General features: G+C 34.1%; 1 protein-coding gene across 50 annotated transcripts in view; it reads right to left on the bottom strand.

Moving 5' to 3' along the window:
• map2 (microtubule-associated protein 2) overlaps positions 1 to 27,644 on the bottom strand; it is a 208,839-nt gene that overhangs the window by 9,844 nt on the left and 171,351 nt on the right. For 10 of the 50 annotated variants that reach the window (XM_073912941.1, XM_073912943.1, XM_073912948.1 and 7 more), the window contains 7 exons: positions 21,018 to 23,723; positions 20,585 to 20,785; positions 19,726 to 19,863; positions 16,648 to 16,706; positions 13,978 to 14,122; positions 12,236 to 12,292; positions 8,456 to 8,775 (listed from right to left, as the gene is read on the bottom strand). In XM_073912941.1, the coding sequence (XP_073769042.1) occupies positions 8,456 to 8,775; positions 12,236 to 12,292; positions 13,978 to 14,122; positions 16,648 to 16,706; positions 19,726 to 19,863; positions 20,585 to 20,785; positions 21,018 to 23,723 (3,626 nt within the window). Of the gene's footprint in view, positions 1 to 8,455; positions 8,776 to 12,235; positions 12,293 to 13,977; positions 14,123 to 15,446; positions 15,633 to 16,647; positions 16,707 to 19,725; positions 19,864 to 20,584; positions 20,786 to 21,017; positions 23,724 to 24,932; positions 25,245 to 27,644 lie in introns of all 50 variants that reach the window. The other 40 variants (XM_009304869.4, XM_073912940.1, XM_009304870.4 and 37 more) reach the window with 11 other exon arrangements.

Raw genomic sequence — 27,644 nt, 5'->3', positions numbered from 1 at the left:
GTTCATTAATTATGGATAGCAAGTTTTCATTAGTTAAAATTAGGTTATCTAACTAAAGTCAAATGTAATGTCAACTACAAAAGCATTTTTTAATAATAGGTGACGTTAATTTCTTAGTTAGGACCTAATAACACATTTAAAATGTCACAATCCTTTTATTAAACGAGTTCAGTAATGAATCACTAATAAAATTCTTTTTTATTATTTTAATTAAAATATAATTATAATATGGCTTTTTCTCACAGCTGACTTTAATGCATTAACTAACATTTACTAATGAGACCTTTTTTTTGCAGTTTTACCTAAACTGCAAACCCCGCTGTTGTTATTACTAAAGATATTAAGTTAATGTAATTTGACATTACTTAAAATACCAAGTTTTGGCATAAAAACTTAAAGAGGTGTGTTCAACTTACTCATTAGACAGCAAAAAAATTTAAATTTATATTTGAAGTTCTCTGAACTTAACATTTTAGTTTCTTTAAACGATTCACCATGTCTCTGTTTAAAATGACTGGTCGCGTTTGAAATTCTGCCTTGACAAACGCGCTGATCGGTCAATATGGCACAAGGTGGTTATTTTGCTTGTGATGCTGAATTTTGCTAAAGCACTGCAGGTCACAGGCACCACCTGAACCCATCTGACCAAAAAGAAAAGTTAAATTATTAAGTAGATATTTAAATGCCTAAATACATTTTTCTTAATTGATATAAAGGCAGGGGCGACGTGGTGGTGTAGTGAAGTAGCGCTGTCGCCTCACAGCAATAAGGTTGCTGATTCGAGTCCTGACTTAATCAGTTGCATTTCTGTGTGGAGTTAACATGTTCTCTCCGTGTTGGCATGGGTTTGCTCTGGGTGCAACGGTTTCCCCCCCACAGCCTAAAGACATGGGCTATAGGTGATCTGGGTAAGCTAAATTGTCCATAGTATGTCATTTTCCTCCAGGTTGGGGGTTGAGCGTTGGGCTAACGACCCACCTCAAAAAAATTAGATGTTATGAAACACCAACATGGTGCAGCTGAATATCAACTTTGATATAAACGGCCCTGGGAGTAAATAAAGAATATAAAAGCTGAAAATTTTGCGATTTTAGTCTATTAGCCATTTAAAGTTCTGTACTTAAACATTTAAGTTAATTCAATGAAGAGAGCACGTTTGGTGATGAATAATATAATTGATAAAAGCTTCAGCAATTAATCACAACAGGAAACTGCAATATCGGCAGAAGCCTAAAATGAAGATGGAAACACACATACACACAGATAAATGAGGATGGAAATACACACATAGTGACAAGCCGTGCATCGATGAGACGAATCAGTATTTAAGAGCGGTTAAAAAAAAAAAAAGCCCAGAAAGATGGACTTGATCTCTGTCTTAATGTGCTCGCAGCATCTGCAGCCAAGAATCAACCATGCAGTACTCCGTTGAGCAGTTGAGCAGAGGTCAGCTTTATGCAAATGTAGAGCAACACAATGTGGTGACTATCATTCAGTAATGCCTGAATATAAGCAACCAACACAGCAAGACTTAAGGACTTAATCATATCAGAGTGAAAAAAAATCTTCAGGGTTAAACTTCATCTGTACTCATGGTTGACACTGTTTCCAACACCCCATTTGACCCATTTTTTACAATAAAATTATTGTAAAAACCCCTGTAAATATCTGCTTCTGTGTGTGCATGTGTATGTCGAATACAGACCACAAAACCAGTTTTATGTTGCATGAGTATATATTTTGCAATACCCAAAAATACATTGAAACAGCCAAAATTATGAATGAATAAATGAACAAACCAACAAACCAACCAACGAGACAATGAATGAAACAACAAATGAGCAAACGACCAAACCATCCAACCAACCAACCAACGAACCAACCAACCAACCAAACAACAACTGACAAACGACTGAACCAACCAACCAACCAACCAACCAACCAAACAACAACTGACAAACGACCGAACCAACCAACCAACCAACCAACCAAACAACAACTGACAAACCAACCAACCAACCAACCAATGAACCAACCAACCAACCAAACAACAACTGACAAACGACCAAACCAACCAACCTATGAATTAACCAATGAAGGATCGAAAGAACCAACGAACCAACAAATGAACTAATGAACCAATAAAGGAACCAACCAATGAATAAACGAAACAACGAACAAACCAACCAACTAACAAACCAACAAACCAAACAACCAACTTTAATAAATAATATAATATGATAAAATTCAATATAAATAAATGCATAAATAAAATAAAGACATGTGATGAAGAATGATTTAAGAAATAAGGTGCAGCGCTCAGCATATATAAACACGCCCCTTACAAATCTCTCTTTTAAATTGATATTTTTAATAGGAAGCTGAACAATATAACTGTATATTTGTGCATATATATTAAATTAGTCAGAATTGAAGCCAAATCTGGAGCTTATCTAACAAAATAACTTACAATAACAGTCCAAAAACTATTACACCCAAATGTATATATGTTATAGAAAAATATTAAATACAAATTTGAAAAAGATTAAAAATCAAGAGAAGCAAAAAAATAAAAATGTATTTGAAATTTTGTAGATTGTATTTTTTATTTTTTGCAATATTTCACTTGAATTCAATTGTATTATCTTTCAGTTTCTATTCTAAATATGTTTGGTTTGATAAATTATTATTTTCATAAATATATCTGTTTAATATATCTGTGTTGTTTCAATGCAGCAAACTACATTGCCTATATTCACTGAGAAAAGAATAAAAATATTAATTTTCAAAAAGGGGTGTACTCATATATGCTGAGCACTGTATGACTTGATCTCAAAAATACGTACATCAAAATCCTATATAATGTTTAACACAAATATTATTCATTTAATAAAACAATATTAAATGAAACAAAGTATTTTTTTTAAATGATAATTAAAATTCTAAAGTAAGCTTCACCTTTTTTTAAATTGAAAACAACACTTCTTGATTAACTGAAAAACAGCAGAAGCAATCATCTACATTATTCTGATTGATGCTTTTAAAAGTTCAGAAGTTCACTAAACATTCATACTGTCTCCGTCCGCTTCAGTGGGCCTCGGTAGACATATTATGTCATTAAGGCACAGGCGGGTACAGCGCTCTTGCCCAGTGTCACCCGTGGGCAAACACAGACTGGCAGCGGCCGCCACATGCCTGCTCACTGGAGCCTGAGAGACTGTGGCTCGTGTCTCTGAGAGCAACTGTGTTTGCAAAACACCCACTGTCATCCACGGCCAGACAGATTGAGGCCGTGGCAGAGGTTACACAGCTCGGCCCTCCTCAGGGTGTCCTGAGCGTCCCAAACTGAACCCTAATGTCAGTCACAAGTCCATTAATCACTGTAAGGGCTACAGAACTCACAATTCTACAGTAGGTAAACAAGGGACACATCACAATATGTAATGCTAAGATAATGCTAAGTACAGCAAGTCATTTATTGATGACAGTTGAATAAATTGTGGCTATACTACAGTGTAAAATGTTTAATAACAAAAAGTCAAGACAACAAAAATTTTAAAAACTTTATTTACTTTAACTTAAATTTAACTTTAATACTAATTTGAATAAGTCATACAAAGTTTAACTTTAATATTTTTAGTCAGCTGTGTCACTGACGTAAGTTGAGACTAGAAAAGTTTATTTGATTTAACTAAAAAGTTAAGTCAGCAATATTTTTGTAGTGTAGATATAGCTGTGCTAAGTTTAGCAATCACATAAGTATTTTAGTTGCACCATAACTAATATTTTAAGAATCATTTTAAATGACAAAAAAGGCATAACATTGTTGTATTTAAGTGATTATATAATACAAAAAAAGCCAGAATAATGAGAATAAAGTCTATTGTAAGATAAGTTGTATTATTCTAGAGTAAAGTCAAAATTATAAGAATAAAGTTTCAGTTTCCTTTATTTTTGTCATTTAAAACATCACAATTAAATTGAAATGCAGAACAAAATTGATCCAACAAGAACATAAAAATACAAACACTATATAATCCTAACATAATAAATAAGCTTTTATAATATCATAAATATATAATAATATAGTTATATAAAATATAACCCAGTTTAAAAAATATCTGAAGAAAATAACTTAATTAGATACCCATTTCACCATCTGTTATAATAGTTGTAATACAAACAATTTATGCTAGTTTAACTATTTATTTATTGATTTATTATTTGACACTAGCTATCAATAGTGTTTAAGAAATGGTATTATTCAAAAGTCTTATAATGACAGGATAAAAATTATCATGAAACCGCACTGATTTGCTCCTAAGGCTTCTGTAACGCCAGCCTGATGGCATGAGCAGGCTATGGCCAGAGTAGGTTGGATCCCTTAAAATGCTATTTGCCCTAGACAGATAATGTCGTTCATACAGTTTCTCGATGGATGTCATTTTGACTCCAACAGACCTTTCAGCTGACTTTATTAAGTCAAAGCATTGTGAGGTTTAAGTACCTTAAGATGAGACACTGCAGGGGTTTTTTAAATTTACCTCTCAATTTTGAAATTTCTGGAATTTGGCTTTTCATTTAGTGTTTTTTTTTTCACATTTAAGTGTAAAATATATTTAATTTTTATAATTTAATTGTAATTGTCTTTTTAGTTTCACTGCATCACTTTGTTTCTGTACAGTTAAAATTTTTATTATTATTCATATCTATCAAAGAAAGATCCAAAATAATATACAAACATTTGTGCATATTCCATTAAATATTGCCTCATTTCCAAATTTAAACAAAATATTTTTCAAAATTATGTCAATCTGTTTGCAATTCAAAATATACAGGCAATCAACAGGGGAAATTGGGATGATAACCATCTTTAACAAAATGTAACTGCATTGGGGGGAGAACAGCTATTGACTTTCATAGAACTTTGTCCCTACTATAGATATCAATTGCAGCTTATTTTCAACATTCTTAGCAATATCTTTCATAAAAGTTTAGAACAATTTGAGTGTGAGTAAATGTTTCATTTTTGGGTGAACTATCCCTTTAACACACACAAGAAAGCACAAGTCAATTACTCCAATGTGACTTAAGGTTGTTTCCTATATTTTATCACTGCAGTCTCCCAGTGTGCACTGCAGTGGCTGATGAGACGCTTCTCTCTGCCACAAGCCACACATAAAGATGTCAGTCCACATGGCTCACACCCTCCTCATTACAGCAAGACTGCATCAATCGACCTAAAAACACAAGAGCTGTTTACATCCCGAATCTGTCCCCAGCATCGTCCCTGCTGAACTCTCTTCATCCTGGAAAACAACCCTCCAACAAGACCAGACATACAGGAGAAATACTGTTTGTGCATTTGTGTGTGTGTGTGTGTGTACTTTACGTTTCTACAATACAAGGATGCAATCAGTTTATTCTCAAATCCAGTATGCAAGTCTGGCGTTTCCCACAGATGTTTTTCATTACTTATGTGTGAGTACCACTATTGTTAATAAATGAATATTTAACCCCTTAGTGCTCTTAAATTTCTGTAACTAATGGCTCAGTGTACCAAAGACAGAACACTTAACTGCTAAGCTGTTAAATGAGTTCATATGTAATGTATTGTATAAATACATATTGTGTACAGATATACCGGTTCCCCCCACAGTTCGAAGACATGCAGTGTACTGTAGGTGAATTGGATAATTGGAAAATGGGCAGTAGTGTATGACTGTGTGTGTGAATGGAAGAGTGTATGGGTGTTTCCCCATGAAGGTTCACGGAGTTATTGTTAGGTTGTGTCAGGAAGAGGATCTAAACATAAAACATGTGCCAGAGTAATTGGCAGATCATTCCAGTGTGGCAATCCCTGATAAAGCAGAGACAAAGCCGAAGTATGTGAGTGTATTTAAATACGAATGCACGAATAATCGAAAAAAGACTGTGATCTCAATTCGACCCCCAAACATTCTTAATCCAGCGTCTTCACTATTCATCTAATTTTCAAGTTTAGGAGAGACGCATTGGCAGTTGAACAAGTCTTCACAATGTTTAATATAAGTTTCTCAGCACTGTGGATACCTCCAAAAGGTGTTGAGAGTCCCATACTGTATTGATAAGGTATAATTCACAAAAAATGTAATTTCTGTCTTCATGTGATGATGTAATCGTGGCTGCGAAATCAAGCGTGAGCTGACTGTGACCTGTGTGTTTACTACAGAGGACGCACGCCCATTGATGATGTCTAGTTCAGCAAACCGAACCTGCGTAGGCGTTCATATCTCATTTTAGAGTTATGATTACGACAAGCATTTGATATGCTTTTTCTTTCATAGCGAACACAAAGTGTTGTGGTTAAGTTAAACGTTTAACAGTGTCAGTATAACTACTCTAGCCTGTATAACGTTGAATGTAATGCAAAAAGGAATCTGATAATGACAATTGTCTAATTTTACCAGTTAAAAAAAATAATCTAATAATGTTGTCAATAGCTATGGTTGCATCCAAAAGTGTGAATGAACTTTAAGCGCAAAACTGGATTATCGCATTAAAGATGTGCAAATAAAGCAGCGTTTCCATCCAACAAGTCAAAGCGAACAAATATCAACAGTAAAAATGGAATTTGCTGCGATAGGAGAAGCTGCGTCAATCTGTTCTTCCTCTAATAAATGACTTGCACCTCAGAAAGCAATCCTAACATGCAGTGAACACGCGGTGGTGTTTGAAGGTGTCAGACGCAGAGAACAGACGCACTTGATTCTGAAGGTCATTAATAATATAACACTAATACCTAAACGGTAAGGCATTTTATAATGACCAAAACAACATTTCAGATGTTTTACAGTGTGCTCAACCTGATGGTTTATCCATTCACACACATTTTTATCATCACATGATCTCTTTTAACCAAACCACATGACCTTTTTTTAATAGGTATGTTGGAGTTTGTGCGGTAAAAGTGTTTCTATCGTAGTTTATGCGCATCTTTTCTTATTGAATAAAACATTTAATGTTACTAAGTTATGAGCATTAGTTTTTTATGCGCATTTTCAAAATTTATGCGCATCATGACTTTTCCAACAACCGTTTTTTGCCGTTTTATGCAAAATGTGCATAAAAATAGGTGGATGGAACATATCTATTGACAGATTGCAAGCATATGTCTCAAACATGATAAATCAACTTCAGAATTATGAATAGCTCTATTCTGATATAATCACTATACTGTGCATTAACGACAAGGAAAAATGTAAAGTTCTAATATATAATATAAAAAATTGTAACAAGTAGTATACCTACACATAAAATTGATGTTGTTTTACTATATGTTCGTGAAATAACAATAATAATAGCCTACCCATATTAACCTTTATTTTACATCAACAGAATCATGAAAAAAATCGAGATCTTTATTTTAAGCAAAAAAAATCATGATTCTCATTTTATCCAGAATCGAGCAGACCTATATTTAAATATTTATGTATTTAAATGTATATGTAAAAAATGTAAATATGTATTTAAATCAAATGTATGTACATCCAAAAATCAAACAAAAAGATCTTCAGGGGTATTTAATGTGTCGGTGCTCTTTAGATAAGGAATTCATAAAGATAAATAACAAAATTAAGACTAGTTGGACATAATTAAGTCCAAAACACTCGAGAAGAAGCATACTGAAGTAAAAAAATAAAATAAAAAGCCTCTATTAAATATGGTTATTAAAAAAATTAAATAAATAAATAAACAGCACTATTGTGCAATGCTGTCCATATGCTGTCCACAATAGTGCTGTTTTTTTTTAAGTAGTAGTGTTATTACTGAATGCTTTTCAATTTTTTTAACTTACTTTGGGTGCTTTGGACTTTTGATTTTGTTGTTTAAATGTATGTATATTTAAATGTATTTACATTTATACGAGTAAAAAATACACAATTCAAAATTCATATTCACATTATAATACTTTTTAAAAGACTGACAAGCCTAATAAAATGTATTTGTTTTAGAATAAAAGAGTCTGCCAAATGCATCTGATAACAGGAGTAACAATGTAATAAAATAATCTGAAATAATGTTCATCTGATCATCTCTGACTCAGTTCAAACTGCAAAATTCAAATAAATACTTCCAATAATAAATAAATAATATGAAGTATAAATCTTTAGTTCTACAGTACATCACAAGAACCCCACTCTCTTCCAGTCAGGCAAAGAAAGTCATTCCAAGAAGACTGAACTTCTGTTACAGTACAGTACTGTACATGCACCTGTTAGCATGCACACAGTGAACAGACACATGCAAAAAAAAAAGGTGATGAGTACAAAACACACTTAAGCACACTCAAAAGTACTGAGTTCACCCACAGGGGAACAGAACCAACCCTGAAGACAGACAGATGTGGAGGGCAGAAAGAGTGGACAGAACCAGCTGAGGTGAATTAAGGATGTATGTGAGCATTCGGACTTGCCTGGCCCCCCTTGGGCTGGTACTTGATGTTGTCGATGGAGCCAATCTTGGATCTGATGTTCTTGAGGTCGGGCAGTGGCTGGTTCAGGACGCGCAGCTGTTTGGGTGTGGTAGCCGGAGATTTCGGAGGGGTGCGGATGATAGCCACTTTCTTCTCCTGGGACAGCAAGCTGAGGGATTTAGGGGTCCCTGGGGTGCGAGGTGTGCCCGGGGTGCGGCAGGAATAGCTGGGAGGGGTGCCAGGGGTGATGGCTGTTGAGCCGGGTGTGTGGGGTGTGGAGGTGCCGCTGCGGGCAGAGCGGGACCGACCTGACTCTGTGCCTTAAGCAGAAATACAATTTCGTTAGCTTTAGTTTAAACAACAGGAATTAGGACGCGTAAATATACATCTATGAAAAAAACATAAAAAGACCACTTGGCAGTTTTCATTTACAATTTATAGCAACAGTTGAAATCGGAATTACTAGCCCCACTGTTTTTTTTCCCAATTTTTGTTTAAAGACGAGAAGATTTTTTTCAGCACATTTCTAAACATACTTTTAATAACGCATTTCTAATAACTGATTTATTTTTATCTTTGCCATGATCACAGTAAATAATATTTGACTAGATCTTTTCAAAACACTTCTACACAGCTAAAAGTGACATTTAAAGGCTTTAATAGGTCAATTAGGTTAGGGTAATAATTAATCAAGTTATTGTATAACAATGGTTTGTTCTGTAGACTATCGAAAAAAATATAGCTTAAAGGGGCAAATAATTTTAACCTTAAAATGTTTTTTTTATTTTTTATTAAAAACTGCTTTTATTCTAGCCTAAATAAAACAAATAATACTTTCCCCAAAAGAAAAGATATCATCAGATATACTGGGAAAATTTTCTTGCTCTGTTAAACATTGTTTGCAAAATATTTAAAAAAGAAAACAAAATTCAAAGGGGAGCTAATAATTCTAACTTCAACTGTATGTGTATGAGTAAAATTAAACGTGTTTGTTTTGCAAACATCTAATAACATTTCTACCAAATTTGAAAGAAAAAATGATTAATTAAGAGCATTTTTGTGTGCTTAAAATGACAAAAATGTTCCTTGTTTTCATATGTTTATTTTTTTTTTATTTGTAGACAACACAACACCAGTGTTTTTCCTTGAGAAAGAAGAGTATTGGTGGAAAGAGCCATGATTTTTAATCACAACAAATGAAAATATTTACATTTTTGACATTTTCTTTAGAAAATATGCTCTAAACTAGAACATTTTTATTTTAAATTTAGAACAAATCTTCTCAGACTTTTGTAAAACAAAACAAATTTTAACATTAAACCCACACCCATACCTTGTAAATCCAGAGAAACTGTATTATTAATATTTTTTGTCTATAGCTATTAGGCATGGGATGATAACCGTTTTTAAGGTATGCCACGGTTTGGAAAAGTCAAGGTTTCAAAACCACAAAAACGTTCTGCTATACTGTTCCTAATGTATATGTAAGATTTTTTTACAGTATCTCCATCAGAAAATATATCCAAGATGCCATTTTAAATTGTTAAATAATCTGTGTTTTTGAAACAAATAGCTGAAGTCAATAATTCATTTATATTATTTAGCCTGACATGTTTACTGCTCCAAAATACGTAAATGTTTCTGAAAATATAATATATTGTAAAACAGGAAACAAGTTGTTGTGTTTTTACCCAGACATCTAATAAGAATACATTTTAGAGCAGGAATCATAATACTGTTAAACCGTTAAATTGTTATCCAAGGTTTTCACACCATCAGAATCTCATACTGACCCATGGCTATAAGTGAATATGGCTTACATTTCACTCAAATAAAATAAACAGGGGAGTTTAAACTCCAACAGTAAACAATGCTCCTTTTAGCTTTTTTTTTGACAGTTTAATATAACACTTTAGATACTGAGACCTGTTGTATGTGTACATTTTAAATCCAGTCTTTATTTTTAGAAGTAAAAAACAACAACTGCAAAACTAACTTGGACTTGTCATGGCATCTACAGTATACTGTGTATTGCTGATCTCTGGTAAATTAAAGTGTTACTTCACTTCACTGTTAGTTACTTTGGATAAAAGCATCAGCTAAATAAATAAATGTAAATATTATGCAAAATTCTGACCAAATGTTAGTAGGTAGGACTTTATTTTGATGGCCCCTATATTGTTGACTAAAATATGCATTGCAACTATTGTACTGTACATTTCACTTCTCATTTAAGTTTTCATAGACCGTCTGCTTAATATCTGTAAATACTGCTCCTTCAACAGACATTTAACTGACTATAAGAAACTTTGCAAGTACATGTCAACTTATACTAACCATAACCCTAACCCTAAATCTAATGAGAATTAGTTGGCATGTACAGTCCTCAGCATCGAGTACACCCCATTTTGAAAATGACTATTTTTATCTATTTCCCACTGTATATAGGCAATGTATTTTAGTGCATTTAAATATAACATATTTATTATACTGATATATTTATTAAAATTATATTTTAGTCACCAAACATATTTATAAATTGAAAGATAATACAATTAAATTTCAACTAGATTTTTTTTCTTTTTGCCTCTCTTAATTTTTCTTCTTTTTTAAATTTGCATTTAATATTTTTCTATAAAATATACATTTTGGACTGTTATCATAAGTTACTTTGTTAGATAAACTCCAGATTTGGCTTCAGTACTGACTAATCTAATATACAGTATATGCACAAATATACAGTAGTATTGTATAGCTTCCTTATAAAATATGAATTTAAAAGATAGATTTGTGATTGTTGTACTTATAAATGCTGAGCACTGTAGATGCACGGTAACTTATATTCAACAAAATGCGTTAAAGGGACCATCAAAATAAAGTAATAGCAAATGTTATATTTAGACTCTATGCAATTATTAATATTTCAAATATAAAAATATTATATTCTTTCATATTTGGTCTTGCTAAACTGTTTTATTAGCATAATGTGCAAAAGATGTTACAAAAAAAAAAAAAAAACTGAAAAAAATGTACAAAAGCACACATCCCTTCAACTGGGTGATCAGCCAGTGCAAAATATAGACAGTCTGATGAAGAGCCGTGTGCTTGAAACATTGCACACTGTGTATTAGCCTTTTTAATTTATTAAATTGGTATTGTTGGAGCTTTGGTGTTGCCGCCGTTATGAATATACAAAAAAGTGAAGCCAGTATTCATGAAAACAAGTCTTATAATATCTTAAAATATTTTATGCAGTGTAAGTTTTCAAGTAAATACCATTCTGTTTTAAGATGGTATTTACTTGAGAATATACAATGTATTAGATATTGTAGAAAAAATAAAGCAACAAAGCATGTTTATTTTCCAGTGTAGTCTTTCTAAAAGATTTTAGACCCCAGATGATGATGAAGATAACAATGACAGATAATCAATTTTTTAAACACATCATATTTATAAAAAAAATAATAATAATAATTGTCACACACACATGAAGAAGAAGTGTTCATACTCGCATGCAAAACTGAAAAGTTGAGGCAACAATGTAAATAAATAAATGAAACCCTACTGTGTTACAGTGCTAATGAAAATTATTCAGCGATTTGGGATGTATTTGACAGCAAATACAAAAATAGAAAACATTGCGGTTTCAATGCTTGGATCAGAATGGGGTGAATAACTTGTAATGGCACTGTATTATTATGGTGAGTGAATTCATGTACAGAAAAGTGGGTATGAAGAACAATAAACAGGATGAAAGAGTATAGGACTGATCCTCTATACCTGTGGCACTATGAGACCTGCCTGTCCTGTGATCTGTTCTGACTTCAGTACGGAAAGCTACAGGAGCAGGGGAACAGAGCTGTGAGTGTGTATATACTTTATGAGTTCAAGAAAGTTGAGAGAAGCAAAGATTAAATATGTGCTAAAACAGATCCGAATGTGCCCAAATAATACAGATCCTTCAGCTTGCTAAGTTAGGCTCCAAAACACAATACTATTGATTATACTGCAATGATCTTACTGAACTAGGACTTCATCTTTGTTTTACATAAAATTAACTGAAGTAAATCAACAATAAATTAACTGAAGTGAATCAAGCCTGACTGATGCTTTCCTTTTAATGCGAATCTGCTGTTTAAGATCAAGAATTCACATGACGAAAAGAGTATTGTCATCTTTAGTATGCGATCAATAATAACCGATTGCACAAAGCAAGAACAAACAGGGAAGGAGGTTTGTGTTATCATATCTTGCTAAAAAAATGAACAAGAACAAGGCCATAATTAACTGAAAAAAATCTTTAATAATAACAATACCTTGGAATAATTAATTTAACTTAATACAGGTACATTAAGTTGCCTGATTTATGTGTCAAGAATAAATAAGTACAAGACACATATAATAGGACATGACAACCCTTCAAGTGTGCACCCTCCGATAGTATATATATATAAAAAAAAACTCCTCTGTCATCTGTGCATTGTTTAGTTCAAATTTTATTAATGCTCATATAAGAATCTGTTTTAATAGCTTAATCGCTTTATTAGAACTTATTGTATTAGCTTAAAGTTTACATTAACATAAAATTATATTTCCATACAGAGTTATACATATATATTTTTTTAATAATCAAAACAATAACTCATAATCTACTTAGTGCCTATATTTCGCATTTGTTTGTTTAATAAAACCGTACTGTGGAAGCTCTGGGCTTGATTTTTTTATTCAATATTAAAGTTGCAACCATGAGAAGCTGAAGCCAATGAGACTCAAACTGTATGGCAAATGTCCAGGGCATTCTTTAATTTAACTTGATAGTGCTAGCTTGATAGTTTTAGCTGATAGTGCAAAACAACCTGCTTCAAAATAAATAGCTTTTTTAATGCAATAATTAGGTAGATTTTAAATGGCGAGCACGAAAAAATATAATGGTTTTTCCTAAAACTTTTCCCTTGAACTAGATTGCATGATAAAATAAAATAAAATAAAATAAAATAAAATTCAAAATAATTTTAAAAATTATAAAATAAATAATAAATAATTAAATAATATATAATAAAAAATATATAAAATAAACAAATTATAAAATAAAATAAAATAATAAAAATACTATTTAATTAAATATAAAATTGTATTAAATAAAAATAAAACTAAACTAAAATTGTAAAAAAATAAAATTAAAATATAAAAAACAATTAAAAATTAAAGAAATTAAATAATAATAAAATAAATAAAATTAATACATAAAAAATAAATTATAAATGAAAAATAAAAAAAATAATAATAACACTAAGCAATTTTACTTAATGTAATAATTAAAAGAAAACATTAACAGAAAAGCCTAACAGATCATTACTACCAAAACACTGCCCAATGTCTTTATTTACTTGAGTGATGTCATGCTTACTGGTCTCGTATCACTGATTCAAGTTTAAAGAAAGGGAAAAGAAACTAAGAATAAATTCTTGATATACAAATAATTAAAAAGATAAAGAAACAGACTACAAGAGAAAGCCTCTTACATGTGGGTCTGCGTGGTGCGGTAGACCCAGAGCTGGTAATGGAAGTGGAGCTCTCCTCATGCTCAGCCATGTGTGAGCGGCGGGTTAGTATGGATGCAGGACGGGGCAAAGATGACCTCTTCTCTGGGCTCCGAGAACGACCATCCTGAGAACACAGCCATTAATCCTGTTAGAATCATACTAAACATAACAAAATACTTCAGTCTATAGTAGTGCGAATCCGTGCACATACACACTGACTTTGGTCAGATTGGTATAAATTGAGATTCTTTACATGCTTATGATTAAAATTGAAATACACCACATACCCTGTAAAAAAAAACCTTTAAAAACTATTATTTTTATTTTATTTTTTAATGATGTGAATTTTTTTTATAAAATTTTATTTTATTTAATATTTTTATTTGAATATTTTTGTTTTATTTAATGTTTTTACTATATTTTTCTTAAAATGTTTTCTTTTATTAAATTGTTTTTTTATATATAAAACGTTTTCTTTCATTACATTGTCTTATTTTATTAAATTGTTTTATTTTAATTGTCTTATTTTTTATTTTTATTTTTTTGTTTTTATTTTATTTATGTTTTTATTTTATATAATGTTATTTTATTATTTTTGTTTTAATATTTTTATTTTATTAAATGTTTATATTGTATTTTTGTTCTTTTATTAAATAGTTTTTTTATTACACTGTGTTATTTTATTAAATTGTTGTATTTTATTTTTTATTTTATTTTTAATTTAATGTAATTTATATTTTAATTTATTTTATTTATTCATTTTCTTGTCAGCTTAGTCCCTTTATTAATCGGGGGTCGCCACAGCGGAGTGAACCGCCAACTTATCCAGGAAGTTTTTACGCAGCGGATGCCCTTCCAGCCGCAACCCATCTCTGGGAAATAATTTATTTTATTTAAAATTTTATTTATTTAATTTAGTTTTTAATTTTATGTATTTAATTGTATCTTTGTTTTGCTTTGTTTTATATTTTAATTTATTTTTATTTAAAGGTTTAAAAGATTATAACATTGCCTGAATTTGTGTTTATTAGTTCAGTCAATATCAGACAGCAATAAAATAAACACTTTTAAGTATATTTTCTCAGACAGAATATAATGTTTTTAACCATTTGTCTTTGAAAACAATAAATGCAAAAGGATCACAGAAGTCAACATAAGCAGAATATTCCAAATGTTTTAATTTGTCAATTGAATATGTTGTTTACATCTAAAAAAAAAAACAAGGGTAAGTAAATAATGACAGATTTTAGCTTTTTTTATATTTGTTGGTGAACTTATGCGACCCATTACACTTCAGTAATAATAATAATAATAATAATAGTTAATACTTTTTTCCATTAATATTTCACAGAACCCATTCATATACTATAGGGGAGCAGTTTTAAATCAGCCATTGCTAACATTACGCAGAAGCAAACAGTCATTCAAACCATCTCGCCCCCGCTTACCTTTACATGATATATATTTATTGATACTTGTGGGCCGGCTGAAGCAGGCCGGAGCTCATAAAGATCTGTCTCGACCAACTGGCTCCTTTTATTGGAGGAGCTGGCGGAGTTGGGCCGGGCCGGCAACAAAGCCTCTGCCCGAATTTTAGAGGTGGGGATCTTTGTTAGTGTTGTGGGATTGGAAGTCTATGATGAGAGGAACACGGACAGATGAGTGATTCATGCACAGTGGAGATGAAAACAAAAAACATGAGCAGAAACAAATACGCAATTCAAAACGACAGCATGTTCAACTGAATGAAATGAGCAACATCTGACCACACAATTGGGCATTTCTCCCAATGCATAACCACTCGGGCATTAAAAATGAGCAAGCACAGAAAGTGGAAAACATGTCTAGTCTCTAAATGTAATATTAGGCTATGGACATTTAAACTGGAAGGATGCACTGTGGATCACTTTAAGGTTAGAGGAAATGTCAAAAAGTTCATGCAAACTTGTAAAACAAACACAGTAGGGATATGATATGGGATGTACTAGACAAACATAAGAAGTAATATGAACAAAACGCTACTGTAAAACACAAAAAAGTCTATATACACTGTAAAACCCAATAAGCTAAGGTAACTCAAACTATTTGAGGAAACCACTTGCAACAAACCATTTAAGTTCAAAAACTAATCTTAATGATGTGAACTTAATCCCTTTAAGATTTTAAACAAAGCAATTTGAGCACAGTAAAACCTAATAAATGAAGAAAACTCAAACCAACTGAGTACTGTAAAACCCAATAAGTTAAGGCAACTCAAACTGTTTAAGGAAACCAATTGCTACTAACCATTTGAGTTTAAAAAAACTAATCTATATGAGTACGGTGAACTACCTGCATTAAAGTTGAGGTGATGGGGTATTTAATTATCTCATTACTTTCAACACTGAGTTTAAAACTCTTTTCAAATGGGTAGAATTAACTTTCAGTCAATTTTGAGTTAACTACATTCATTTCATTTAATAAAGTTGACTGTTGGGATTTACAGTGTACTGATATATGTATGGCCTGGAGATGATCAAGTTAACAGCAGATTTAAATGCAAGGATGAACTGTCCCTTTAAGTTGATCTGTAGTACACAGTCTACTCTCTAATTATTTACTATTACTTTAATATACTTGTATAAGACGTAAATCTGATATGGTTCTTACAGATGCTCGGTCTCTTGAGTGCCTGGCCACACTGAAAGGCAGTCGACCATCTGCAGACACTGCAAAAAGACAGAAAAGATTCAAAATGAGAGTCAAAAAGAAAATACATACTGTGACAATGACCACTGACTTATATGTGCTCCGATGAAATTAAACAGATTGTACAGTCAAGCAAACACACTGGAACCTTAAACGCAAGGTACTTACAGTTATCACCCAAATGCACAACAGAATAAACAGTCCCACTTTGTATTAAAAGGCCTTAACCGCTATATACTTACATTTATGTTAATCTCTTGGTACGATACACTTTTTATGTACATATTGTACATGATTTTAAATTGTACTCATATTCTTTCAAATGAACAAAAATTACACTGTTAAGCCATACTTTGACACCTTATTCCACCTTTAAGCCTACCCATACCAAAAAACCTGTCCCTAACCTTAACAGTGTTCCACCTCAATAGCACCATAAGTGTTTACCATAAAAGTACATTGTACTTTTTTTTTTAAATGCAAGTATCTGATATTTAAGGCCACTTAACTAAATTAAAATGACCTTATCATTTATTCCCCCTTGTTTGATCTTAAACCTTTATCAGTTTCTTTCTTCTGTTGAAAAGAAGATATTTTGAAGAATGCTGGTTGCTGTATTCCACACCAGCATTTTTTTTAGGACAGAACATAGAAACTCAAATAGGTTTTGAGGGTAAATGATGACAGAAATGTAATTTGTGGGTGACCTTTCCTCTTTAATATAAAGTGGGACCAAATAAAGCCATACAGGTTTGGAATTACTTAAGCATGAATACATTTTAATTTATTTGTGTAAAGTGCCTTTTTTATAGCTAATATAGTTTGTATAGATATAGCTAAAGTTTGACATGTGATAGGTGTGATTAGTTAAAGTCTTGCCCCAAACTTGCATTATAAGTGGAGTCATTGTTTTTGTGCAATCTGGTCAAAATGTCCGAAAGAGCATTAGCTGCATCCCAAATAGCACACTATACACTTACGCACTTAAACACTCAACAGTATGGTATATGTATGTAGTGTCGTCCCAATTAGAACACTAACGTTTTTTTAATAAATGGAAAATCGAACCGTTTCCCTGATGGTTGTCAAATTAGGTGCATCCCAAATCACATACACTATTCTACGCCATTTTGTAGTATAAAAAGTGTAAGTAGTGGGTTCACACTAAAAACTCTATAAATAATAAGTGCACTTTAAATACCCGGATGATGCACTTATTCAACCAGTAAAATAAAGTGTGTAATATTAAACACTTCACAAACTCAATGACTGCAGCTTTGCTCACGTAGCGGAAAAGGCAGAGGTTTCAGGTGCTCATGTTGGATTACTTTATTTATTTTGGGTTGTGTATGCAAAATTCTCTAGTGAGAACGATTATAGCGCCTCCTGATGGTGAATGTGGTATTATTCAGTAGTTTGGTCATTTATTTCACTAATTTGGCATCAGGGAAACCGTTTGAATTTCTGATAGTTATAAAAAAAATAAAATAAAACATTAGTGTTCCATTTGGGATGACACTGCATACATATACTATGCTGTTGAGTGTGTAAGGGCATAAGTACATAGTGCATAGCATGCCATTTAGGACGCAGCTAGTGAAATAAATGACCAAACTACCAATTAATACCTGCCAAAAGTATAACCGCATTCACCATCGGGAGGCATTATATTCCCTCTTGTAAGAGAGTTTTGCTTTCACAATCCAAAATAAAGTAATCCAGCATCAGTGTTCAACATAACACTTCTTTTTTTACCGATTCAATGAGTGCTTCATCTGGATATTTAAAGTGCACTCTATTTTGAGTTTACAGTGTGAATGCACTACTTAAACTATTTATACTACAAAGTGGCATAAAATAGTGCATAAGTATGTGATTTGGGGATCACCTATTGTTTGGAGAGTTTCATATTTCAAGCTAATCAGTTAACAAATGGCTTACTTTATGGAAAAGTACACCTTTAAGAATTTAAATGTAAAGGCCACCATTGTTTTTTATGCTCAAGCCACTAAATTTCGAATTGGGTGATTTGGAATCAAATATAGAATGAATTTTTACCAATAGCTCAATTTAAATGGTGTACTCTTATTAGAACGTGCACATTTTTGATTTAGCGGCTAATCTGTATTAATATATGATCGCATTCATAGATTTTAGTGAGAGTTGCTCATCCCTCAATGAGGATTAGAGTTAGAGGTGGGGTTTGGGGGCACACTTTTTTTTTTAATCATATACTTTCATTTAAATCATTTTTTCTGACAATAACTAAAATAGTAACATTTCCTCATAACGCCTGGAATATCTTTAGCTACTGGAAGAATCTCCTCTGAAACTTCTTGGCAAAGCATAACAGAGAATTTGAAAACGAAGCTTATTACATAAGAGGCTTTCAGTCTAATTGGGGCATTGCAGCAATGTATCAGATGTCTACCATAGAAAAATTTCCAGAAAGCTAACAGTGCAAGTTCATTATAGCACAGTAAGTTCCTTTTCTCCACACAGATCGAGGCCGTTTCTCTTAACCGAGCGCCCAGAACTCACTCAAACCACCAGTTGCCTGGCAACCAGAGCAATTGGTCCCTGGATGTTGTATCCAATAGAATAGAAATGTTGCGAAGGAGAGGAAATAGTGATTGCTTTATACTACACCTCATACATGTCTAACACATTTAAGTCAGAAGGGCATCCTTTACAATTAATCCACAGACACAAACACGCACGCACAAAGTGATTGGATGCATTACATTTTCACAATATTAAATAAGCAGAAGTGCGACAAAGCGAGGAAACAGAGAGAATACATGCACAAAACAAAGTTCAAAAGTATAAGAAAATTAAACCATTATAAACCAAATTAAATAAAACACCAGTGACCTTCATTACAAACAAACCATGAACATAAAATTTGTGAAAATAATACAATGAGTTACATAAAACACACTAAAACAAAACATTAGACAAGCAACACCCTTAAAACAACATGCCAATGCCCATGTTTGCCAGCCACATTGCAAAACAGCTCCATGTGACAGAGATCACCTGTGGGTTTCCGCTTAACACACGCATGATGCTGGGTAGGTCTAGGGTGCCTTACGGTAGCCTTTAAAACACTCTTCCGGGAAGGAGAGCACGTCTGAATATCAGATTTTTTTGTGAACTCAGCCTTCTTAATCACAGCTACAGGAGGGAGACACAAAATCAAGGATAGGCACAACAGCACAATTCAGGAAAAAAGAAGATGAAGTCATTAAAATGATCCTTAAATGATCAAATAAACTTTTAATAAAAAAAAAACCATAGGAAAAAAATAAATAAAAGAACATGTGATGGCCAGTGGCATCAGTCAAATGCATTGATATTTCATTGATTTTAAGACAGTAATTACAATTAATGCAACTAAAATCACATGCACTTTTAATCAGCACTTTTGTTGTTTCTAAAAGTTAAAAATCCTAAAAAAAAAAAAAAACTATTCATACCATACATCATACCATACCTGCCAACATTTGTAAAAAAATTCAAGAGACTGGGGGCAGGGGTTGTGGAGTGGTGGGGATGTCTAGGTGTTTGTAGTCCAAAGTTGGCGATAAGGGGGGTATTATAGACTGTACCAAAAAACTGAGGACAAGGGGTGGGGGGTTAAAATTAGAAAGTGAAATTAGTAAAATTTCCGGCAGAAATAACATAACGGGAGATGGGTCTAAAATATGGAAGACTCCCAGGAAAAACAGAGTGTTGGCAGGTATGATCCATACTGCAAAGTTTTACATTTTATATCTAACCAAAGAGGATTAATATTTAAACCTTTAATTTGTTGGAAAAAAAAGTGCTACAGGAAATGTCATGGGGAGAAAATATATATAAAAAAAACATTTAATGTCACTCCAGCAACAAAAACCTTTTTTCTTCTTCATCTCATCCTTCTGAAGGGGTAATGGCTCCTTGCGAACAGGTTTGCGTTCAGGTGTGGAGATCCGTCCCTTGGCTCTGCCACCTTTAGCCTTTGGTTTGACAGGTTTCTCTGCGGCTGGTTTCTTGACAGGACTCTTCACTCTTGGTAGAGGCTCAATTTTCTCTGTGGCCATGCTCCTATCATCATCTATAGGGTATATGAGGTGAAACACGCAAGCTACACTTATGCCAGCCTGTAAACATACATTTACTTGATCCAACATGGCCCTTAATATTAATACATAGGCGAAATAATAAAATACCAAACTGAACGGCTATGTACTTGCACACCAGCAAATTTACACAATAGTTAATATTCGGAAAGGTTGTGTCATTTGCTGAGTAAATTTAATGCAAAAAGATATTTATTAAAATCAGACCTTGAGTGTCCACCCAGGAGCTGTCTAAGATGGAGTCGTCAATGGTAGTTTCATCTTTGTAGTCGTCATAACTTTGAGTTGGGGCCTCACTCTCTGGTACCTCTAACTCTTTAGCTGGACATACAGGAGGCTCAACGGGCTCAGGAACATCTACGATTTCCTCCAGACTGGGAGCCTCCATCTCTACTTCTTGAGCCATTTCAACAGACTCTTCCTCCTCCTCTTCTTCCTCTTGTAGGAGCTGTGGGTGTTCCTCTTCAGAGGGAGCCGAGAAGCGTACGCTGTGTCCAGACACTTCGCTCTTATCAATGGTCTGCACCACTGTTATAAAATCATCTTCTACTGTTACCACTGACTCAATCGCAGCTCGAGGCTCAAGAGTTTCTTCTGCAGCTTTTGCGCCTTCCAAAACTTCTTCATTCTCTACTTCTTTTTTATCAATGACTTTAATCTCCTCTTTTTTGATGACAACTTCAGGCTCAGATTTTTCTGCTACTGGCTTCTCTTCCAATATTAAAGCTGGCTTTGGTTCTGGCATGACCTCTTCAGGCTCCTCAGCAAGCTCCACCTCTTCCTCTGCTTTTTGAGTCACTGTTGTGTCAACAGGAGCCTCATCTGGCTTTAAAGGAGCAGCCTGAGGTCTCTCCTCAGCAACCTTCTCTTTGACAGGCTCCGCTGAGTCTTTCATCTTTACCTCCTGCTCAGAAGGTCTCTCTTCTCTAAAATATTTCTCAAAAGACCCAACAGGAGATAACCTGTTAGGATCTGTTTTGAGAGCTTCTTTCTCGCCTGGTGATCTAGGTTTCTCCTCATCTGTGGCGCTTTCTACAGAAGATGCAGGGGATGGTCTGAGGGGTCGGGCAATTCTGTCCTTCGCAGCTCCAGTGAGCTGATACACGTCCTCTGCATCCACCTCCTCATAGGCTTCTTGGTGGACAAGGTCTGGTTTATTCTTTACTTTCTCCCTGAGTTCCTGGAGCTCCCGTTCCTCCTCTACACTCAGTGGCCGGTCTTCCATCTCCAATTTGCGAATTTGCCTCTCATAAGCAGCTATTTCAGCTTCAGTTTCAGCTGCAAGTTTAGTATCTGCATCAAGATCAGGCTTTGCTTCCTCAAGAGTAACCGTCACCTTTGGTGTGATAAAGATTTCAGCTGGTTTGTCAGGCAACTCTTTCTCATTATCTGGTAAAGTTGGACTCTTGATTTCTTCCAAAGGTTCAGTTGTCAAAAGACCAGACTTATCTTTCGCATTATCTGTAGAAGGTTTTCCAAAAGGTGCACTTTCATTTTCAAATGAGTCTTGGTTTTGTGGCTTTTCTTCTTCTGATTTTGCTTGTGGCAAAATAACTTCTATTGCTTTTACATCTTCAGTTGATTGGCTCTTCTGTTGGCCAAATGCAACAAGGCCAGTTTCTTTCTCTTCTGATATCACAGTGTTGAAGATCTGAGAAGAAGTGTCTATTGGACTGTGCACATCTGCAGGGGATGGCATGGGACCAGAGTATTCACTAAAAACACAATATCCTTGCTCCTCCAATTGCATTTCTCTTTTTGTAGCAGTTTGGGCCTGGTCACCTTTGAACAAATGTGCAAAAGAATCACTCACAAGAGAAGACATGTCCATTGGGACAGACTTTCTCCTCATCATCTCCTGATCCGTGTTGTCAGACGTCAGCCTTGAACGAGTACCTGCCAGGTCCAACATTTCAGGTAGGTCTGGGGCCATGACGGTGCCATTCTTATAACAGCACTTAGCTTGGATGGGTGATTCTGGAGATTCTGTCAGTGGACTGGTCTTTACATCAGTGACTGTTGCTTGGGGAGGTGAAGATGATGCAGTTGTAACAGAGGTAGTTGCCTCCAGGATTAGTGGGGGAAACGGAGGGAGTTTCTCCACTGAGGGGGTTGTGACAGGAAGGTAATCAGCTGATTCATCAAGGCTCCCACTAGTATGAGACATGATGTCAGTGGCCAATGGAGAGAAATTTCTGGGACGCCCTTGGGCATCTCCATGATCCATTGCCCCAATAGTAATATTCAAAGAGTAACTTCGCTGCTCCAGAGCCAATTTCCCAGGAGACAATCTGCAGTCATCTCTTCTGTCTGCTGGTGAAGTGGTATCTAGTGTGTTTGCACTACTTTTCGGAAGATCTGGTTGGACTTCCAAAGATTGTGTTTGAGCCAATGTGCTGTAGCTGATTTCAGGAAGTGGCATGTTACCAGTAAAGTCCTTTTGTTCCTCTGATGTATTACTCAGCTCATAATATCCTTCTCCTTGAGATCCAACAGCATCGGTTTTAATTGTTGTGGTCTCAAAGTAAGCAGACATGCCAGATTTGTCCTTCATGTCTCCCTCTGCTGCTGTTATGTCCACTTGTTTTTCTTGAATCTGCTCTAATTTGACCTCATTAATGTTGCTTGAGACACATAATTCGATTGAAGGCTGTTTCACAGCACCACATTGTCCATCAGGATTTTCAGTTGGAGCCTCACAAGGTTCTTTGGCATAACCCTGATCTCTTGGAGGCACTTCAAAATCCTCCATGGGGCATGTTAGAGCAAAGGGGCTTTCTGGCATATCTGCATCTCTGGCAAGACTCTGGTAAGATGGGAGATCATCATCGAGATGCATTGCAGATTCAGTGAAGTCCATGCCAATTGGATCTGTCCTCTCACTCTCTGGCCTCTCTGCTTCCATCTTCAAAGCTGAAAGCAAATCTCAAGTAGTCTGCATTGTATTGAATTATTAATAATTCAAAGTACAACTTGTTTGCCAGGCCAACCACCACACAGACAGGCAAAGCTCTTGGTAAAATGAACATCCATTTTCAAATACCAGCAGCCGATGAGACACACATACCAATTCAGTGATGGAGTGATAGCATGGATATGACAAGGACCAGCATGCAGACCCAGAACAATTAATGTTGCGTGGATGAAGTCCAGAAAATGAGGATGAAATATCCAAGACGGTGGTCCAAAGACGATGGTGACTTCAGTACACCAGCAGCAAGATGAAATGGCTGATTTAAAAACTTCTGCCAAATACATATACAGAGATTATGGAAAATGCACAGTGGTTCTCATTTTCAGTAGATAAACAAGTACTAGTAAACACATATAAGACAATATGCAAGCTACTTGTTGATTATTCCTATATTTTGTGCATTAACTAGGTTTAAAATACACTTCTAGATAAAATATCACTGATTTAATTATCTATTATTTCACATAGTAATAATAATAATAATAATATTAATAATAATAATAATAATAATAATAATAATAATAATGATGATGATAATAATAACAATAATACAATAAAATGAACATTTTAATGTAAACCACATGAAATGACAATGCTTTGAAAAATAAAAAGCAAAATTAATGATAGAAATCACATTTAAATGAAATCAACAAGCTTGGCTTTTCAAATGCCTTTGAAAATGAAGCATAACAATATCACAATATCACAAACCGCAGAGGATTCACAGAATCCCACATGAAAAAAAAATGCAGGTGTTTTGTTGGAGCATGCAGCAAAAATCACCCACAAACTGGCAATGTAGCTGGCAAATAAAAATAAATGAGCAATGGATAACAACATATGAAAACGGTCGACCTGGCAGCAGTAGCATCAATACAGAAATAAGCAGAAAGGTTCAGAAAAAGCTTCATCAGATAGCTAGCAGATGACAGCTGCTCTGGGAAAAGCATTTAAGAAGAAAGACAATGACAGACAGACACATAGCTCTGGCCACAGAAGCTGGTCACCATCAAGCCTGTGTTGCCTTGCAGCATTAGCAGATAGAGGAGATATTTGAGCCCACATTCCCTTAGAAAGCTCTCACGATGCTTTCGCTTATTTTGTGAAGGGAGAGAGAAGCATGCAGGTCGGGAGAAGGATAGACACACCTTCTGTAGGGCTTTCTTGCCCCCCTGCCTCCTCAGCTCTCCCATTAGGAGCCTCGTCAGCAGCAGTAGCTGCCTGTGTGTGAACATCGGCCAGCAGGCCAGAGAGAGCCTGGGCCTCGCCTATGACCTCTGCCCGCTCTAGGAGCTCAGATGGGGGTTCCTGCTCAGGCTCCTCCCCACTCCACTGCTCCTCCTCATCATCCTCCTCCTCCTCCTCCTCCTCTTCCTCTAGAGCTGCTGCTGTGGCTGCGGCTTCTGAAGTCTCCTCCTCTTCCTCCTCCGCAGCTGAGAGACTCTCTATGGTCTCCTCTTCTTCATAAAGAAGGAGACAAGTGGAAACATCAAGACTATAGACAACACAGACTTGGGTTACTTGGGAATAAAAAGACGGGACACTTTCAGCTCTATCGGTTATGTAATGTTATGATTTGCAGTATGTACCTGTGTTTTCTCTGACCTTCAGTATATGAATTAGTTAATAGAGGTGAATGAGAAAGATGTTCATGCACACCATTGAACAACAGTATAATCAAATCAACAATCTTATCATTCTGCCTCTAATTTGCACTGCTTTGCAGCGGGCTGTTATTGTATTTTTATACACACACTTTTAGAATTGTATGACTTAGCAATCCATTTGTTTTCTCTGAAGAACATTGTTTTTGGAGTTACTAAAACATTTATATATGCGTGTATAAAGCTTTAACATCTTTTCTGCTTGTGGTGTTCCAGACTTTAATTGGTCTTCATTTGGATTTTCATTAGCGTATCAAAAAAAGAAACAAAAAACAGCCACACTGGATCTGATGTTTATCAAAACTGCTACATGCAGTTCAAAACAGATTTGTGAAAGGAAAACTTGCATGTGTGCGATTACTTAAATCAGTTAACTTCAGCCAGTAATCAATGTCGGCTTTTTCTACCCATTTCCAAATATGTTCCAAACCTCTCAGTTACATTATCTCAAAAGCCTATGACAAATATTGTACTTGAGCTCCTTCGTTTGTTCAATTTTATTCTTGAACATGAAAAATGACTTGCACACAACACACTTGCACACATTGCTATGCACATCTGCATTGTTTCTCTGAGACTGAACAAAATTCATAGCGGCATAATGCTGGACAGTGAGTTATTGAGATGTCAGAATGAATGTGAAATTGGAGATGTCGACTTCTTGCACTGAACAAAGCTTTTGATTTTGAGAGACAGAGAGAGAGGGGGAGAAAGTAGGAACTGCAATAGTGTCTGCTGGGATACTGCAGTGGAAGGTGGGATGAAGTGAAGTAGGAGGATTAGAGAGAGAAGTAAAAAAATAGAGAGGTTGATAAATTGGTAGTAGATGTAAAGAGATTTAAGGGATTTGCTGATTCTGACTCCACTTAATGATCCTGTTAATGGATTATCTCAGTACTTTTTAGGAAGTATTGCAACCTTAAACAAGTTATTACTTGCAGGAAAAGTAATGAAAACTCATTAATTACTCAAAACATTATATAGAAAACTCAAGAAGAATTGTGAAATCAAAAAAATGACATGGAATTTAGCCGATTCTGGATAAATAAATAAAAAGTGTACACCCACGCAAAAAGGGATCTAGACTATAGTTTGTTGTCTGTCCATTATTAACTACAAAGCATATTTAATTAATCAAATACAAAAAAAGACCATTTTAAAACAAGGGATAAATCAGTTTTGAAAGAAATTGACTGTAACTAAACTAATAAATAAATAAATAAATGAATAAACAAATAAACAAACACATAAATAAATAAATAAATAAATAAATAAATAAATAAATAAATAAATAAATAAATAAATAAATAAATAAATACATTTAAATCTGCCTAAAGCAGGGGTACCCAAACTTTTTCTTACGATGGGCCAAAAACCAAATTTGATTGAGGCTAGTGTGCCAAAGTTAAATATTGTTTCCATGGGTAATTTCCCCATTTATTTAATAATATTTAAAAATAACTAGAAAATACTGCTTTATATCAATTAATACAAAAAATTTTTTTACATTTTATATTGAAGTTATTACAGTAAAAACAAAAACAATCTTATTTATAACAGAATGGATTTACACTAGTTTTTGCCTTGATTTGCTCACCAATGTCTTTTGCATAGTCTGTCGAATGTCATTATTTACATTCTTAAAAAGTCAGAATAATTTAAATAATTTAATTGAAACATTTTATTTCAGTTTGCTTTTTTTGTATCTCAGCAACAAAACAAACTAGTTTTATTTACGTCAAATTATAAATGACGATCTCTTTTAAAGGCATTTGAATATTTTAAAAAGTTATAGCAAATTCTCATGTTTGGGAACCCTTATTATCATATTTCTCTGCTATAAAAATACTTCCTGGGGAATAATGTAACTTATCTTGTATGTAACTGTAATTTCCCTTTTTTCTTTATTTGTCTAGACAAGAGATACCCAAACTAGGGCCCAAGACCTTTGATTTGACCTGCCACCCCATCTGAGAAGAGAGGGAGAATGATGGAGAAGGCTGGGGCAAATGCCTTCAACAGAGATCATCAATTCTAATTTAACAAAACCTTTTGTTTATTTGTATAATTGTTATTCTACAAAATAACAGCTAACTGATATTAAATGTTAAATATTGTGAATGAATCAGATTTTGATGTTAAAATCTAAATACTGTGACTTGACAGAAAGATGACAATGCATAAGACATTGGCATT

The sequence above is a fragment of the Danio rerio genome, chromosome 9 (genome assembly GCF_049306965.1).
Source record: "Danio rerio strain Tuebingen ecotype United States chromosome 9, GRCz12tu, whole genome shotgun sequence".
Lineage (NCBI taxonomy): Eukaryota > Metazoa > Chordata > Actinopteri > Cypriniformes > Danionidae > Danio > Danio rerio.
Note: the sequence above shows the minus strand (reverse complement) of the source record. Positions and strands in the feature narration are given on the sequence as shown.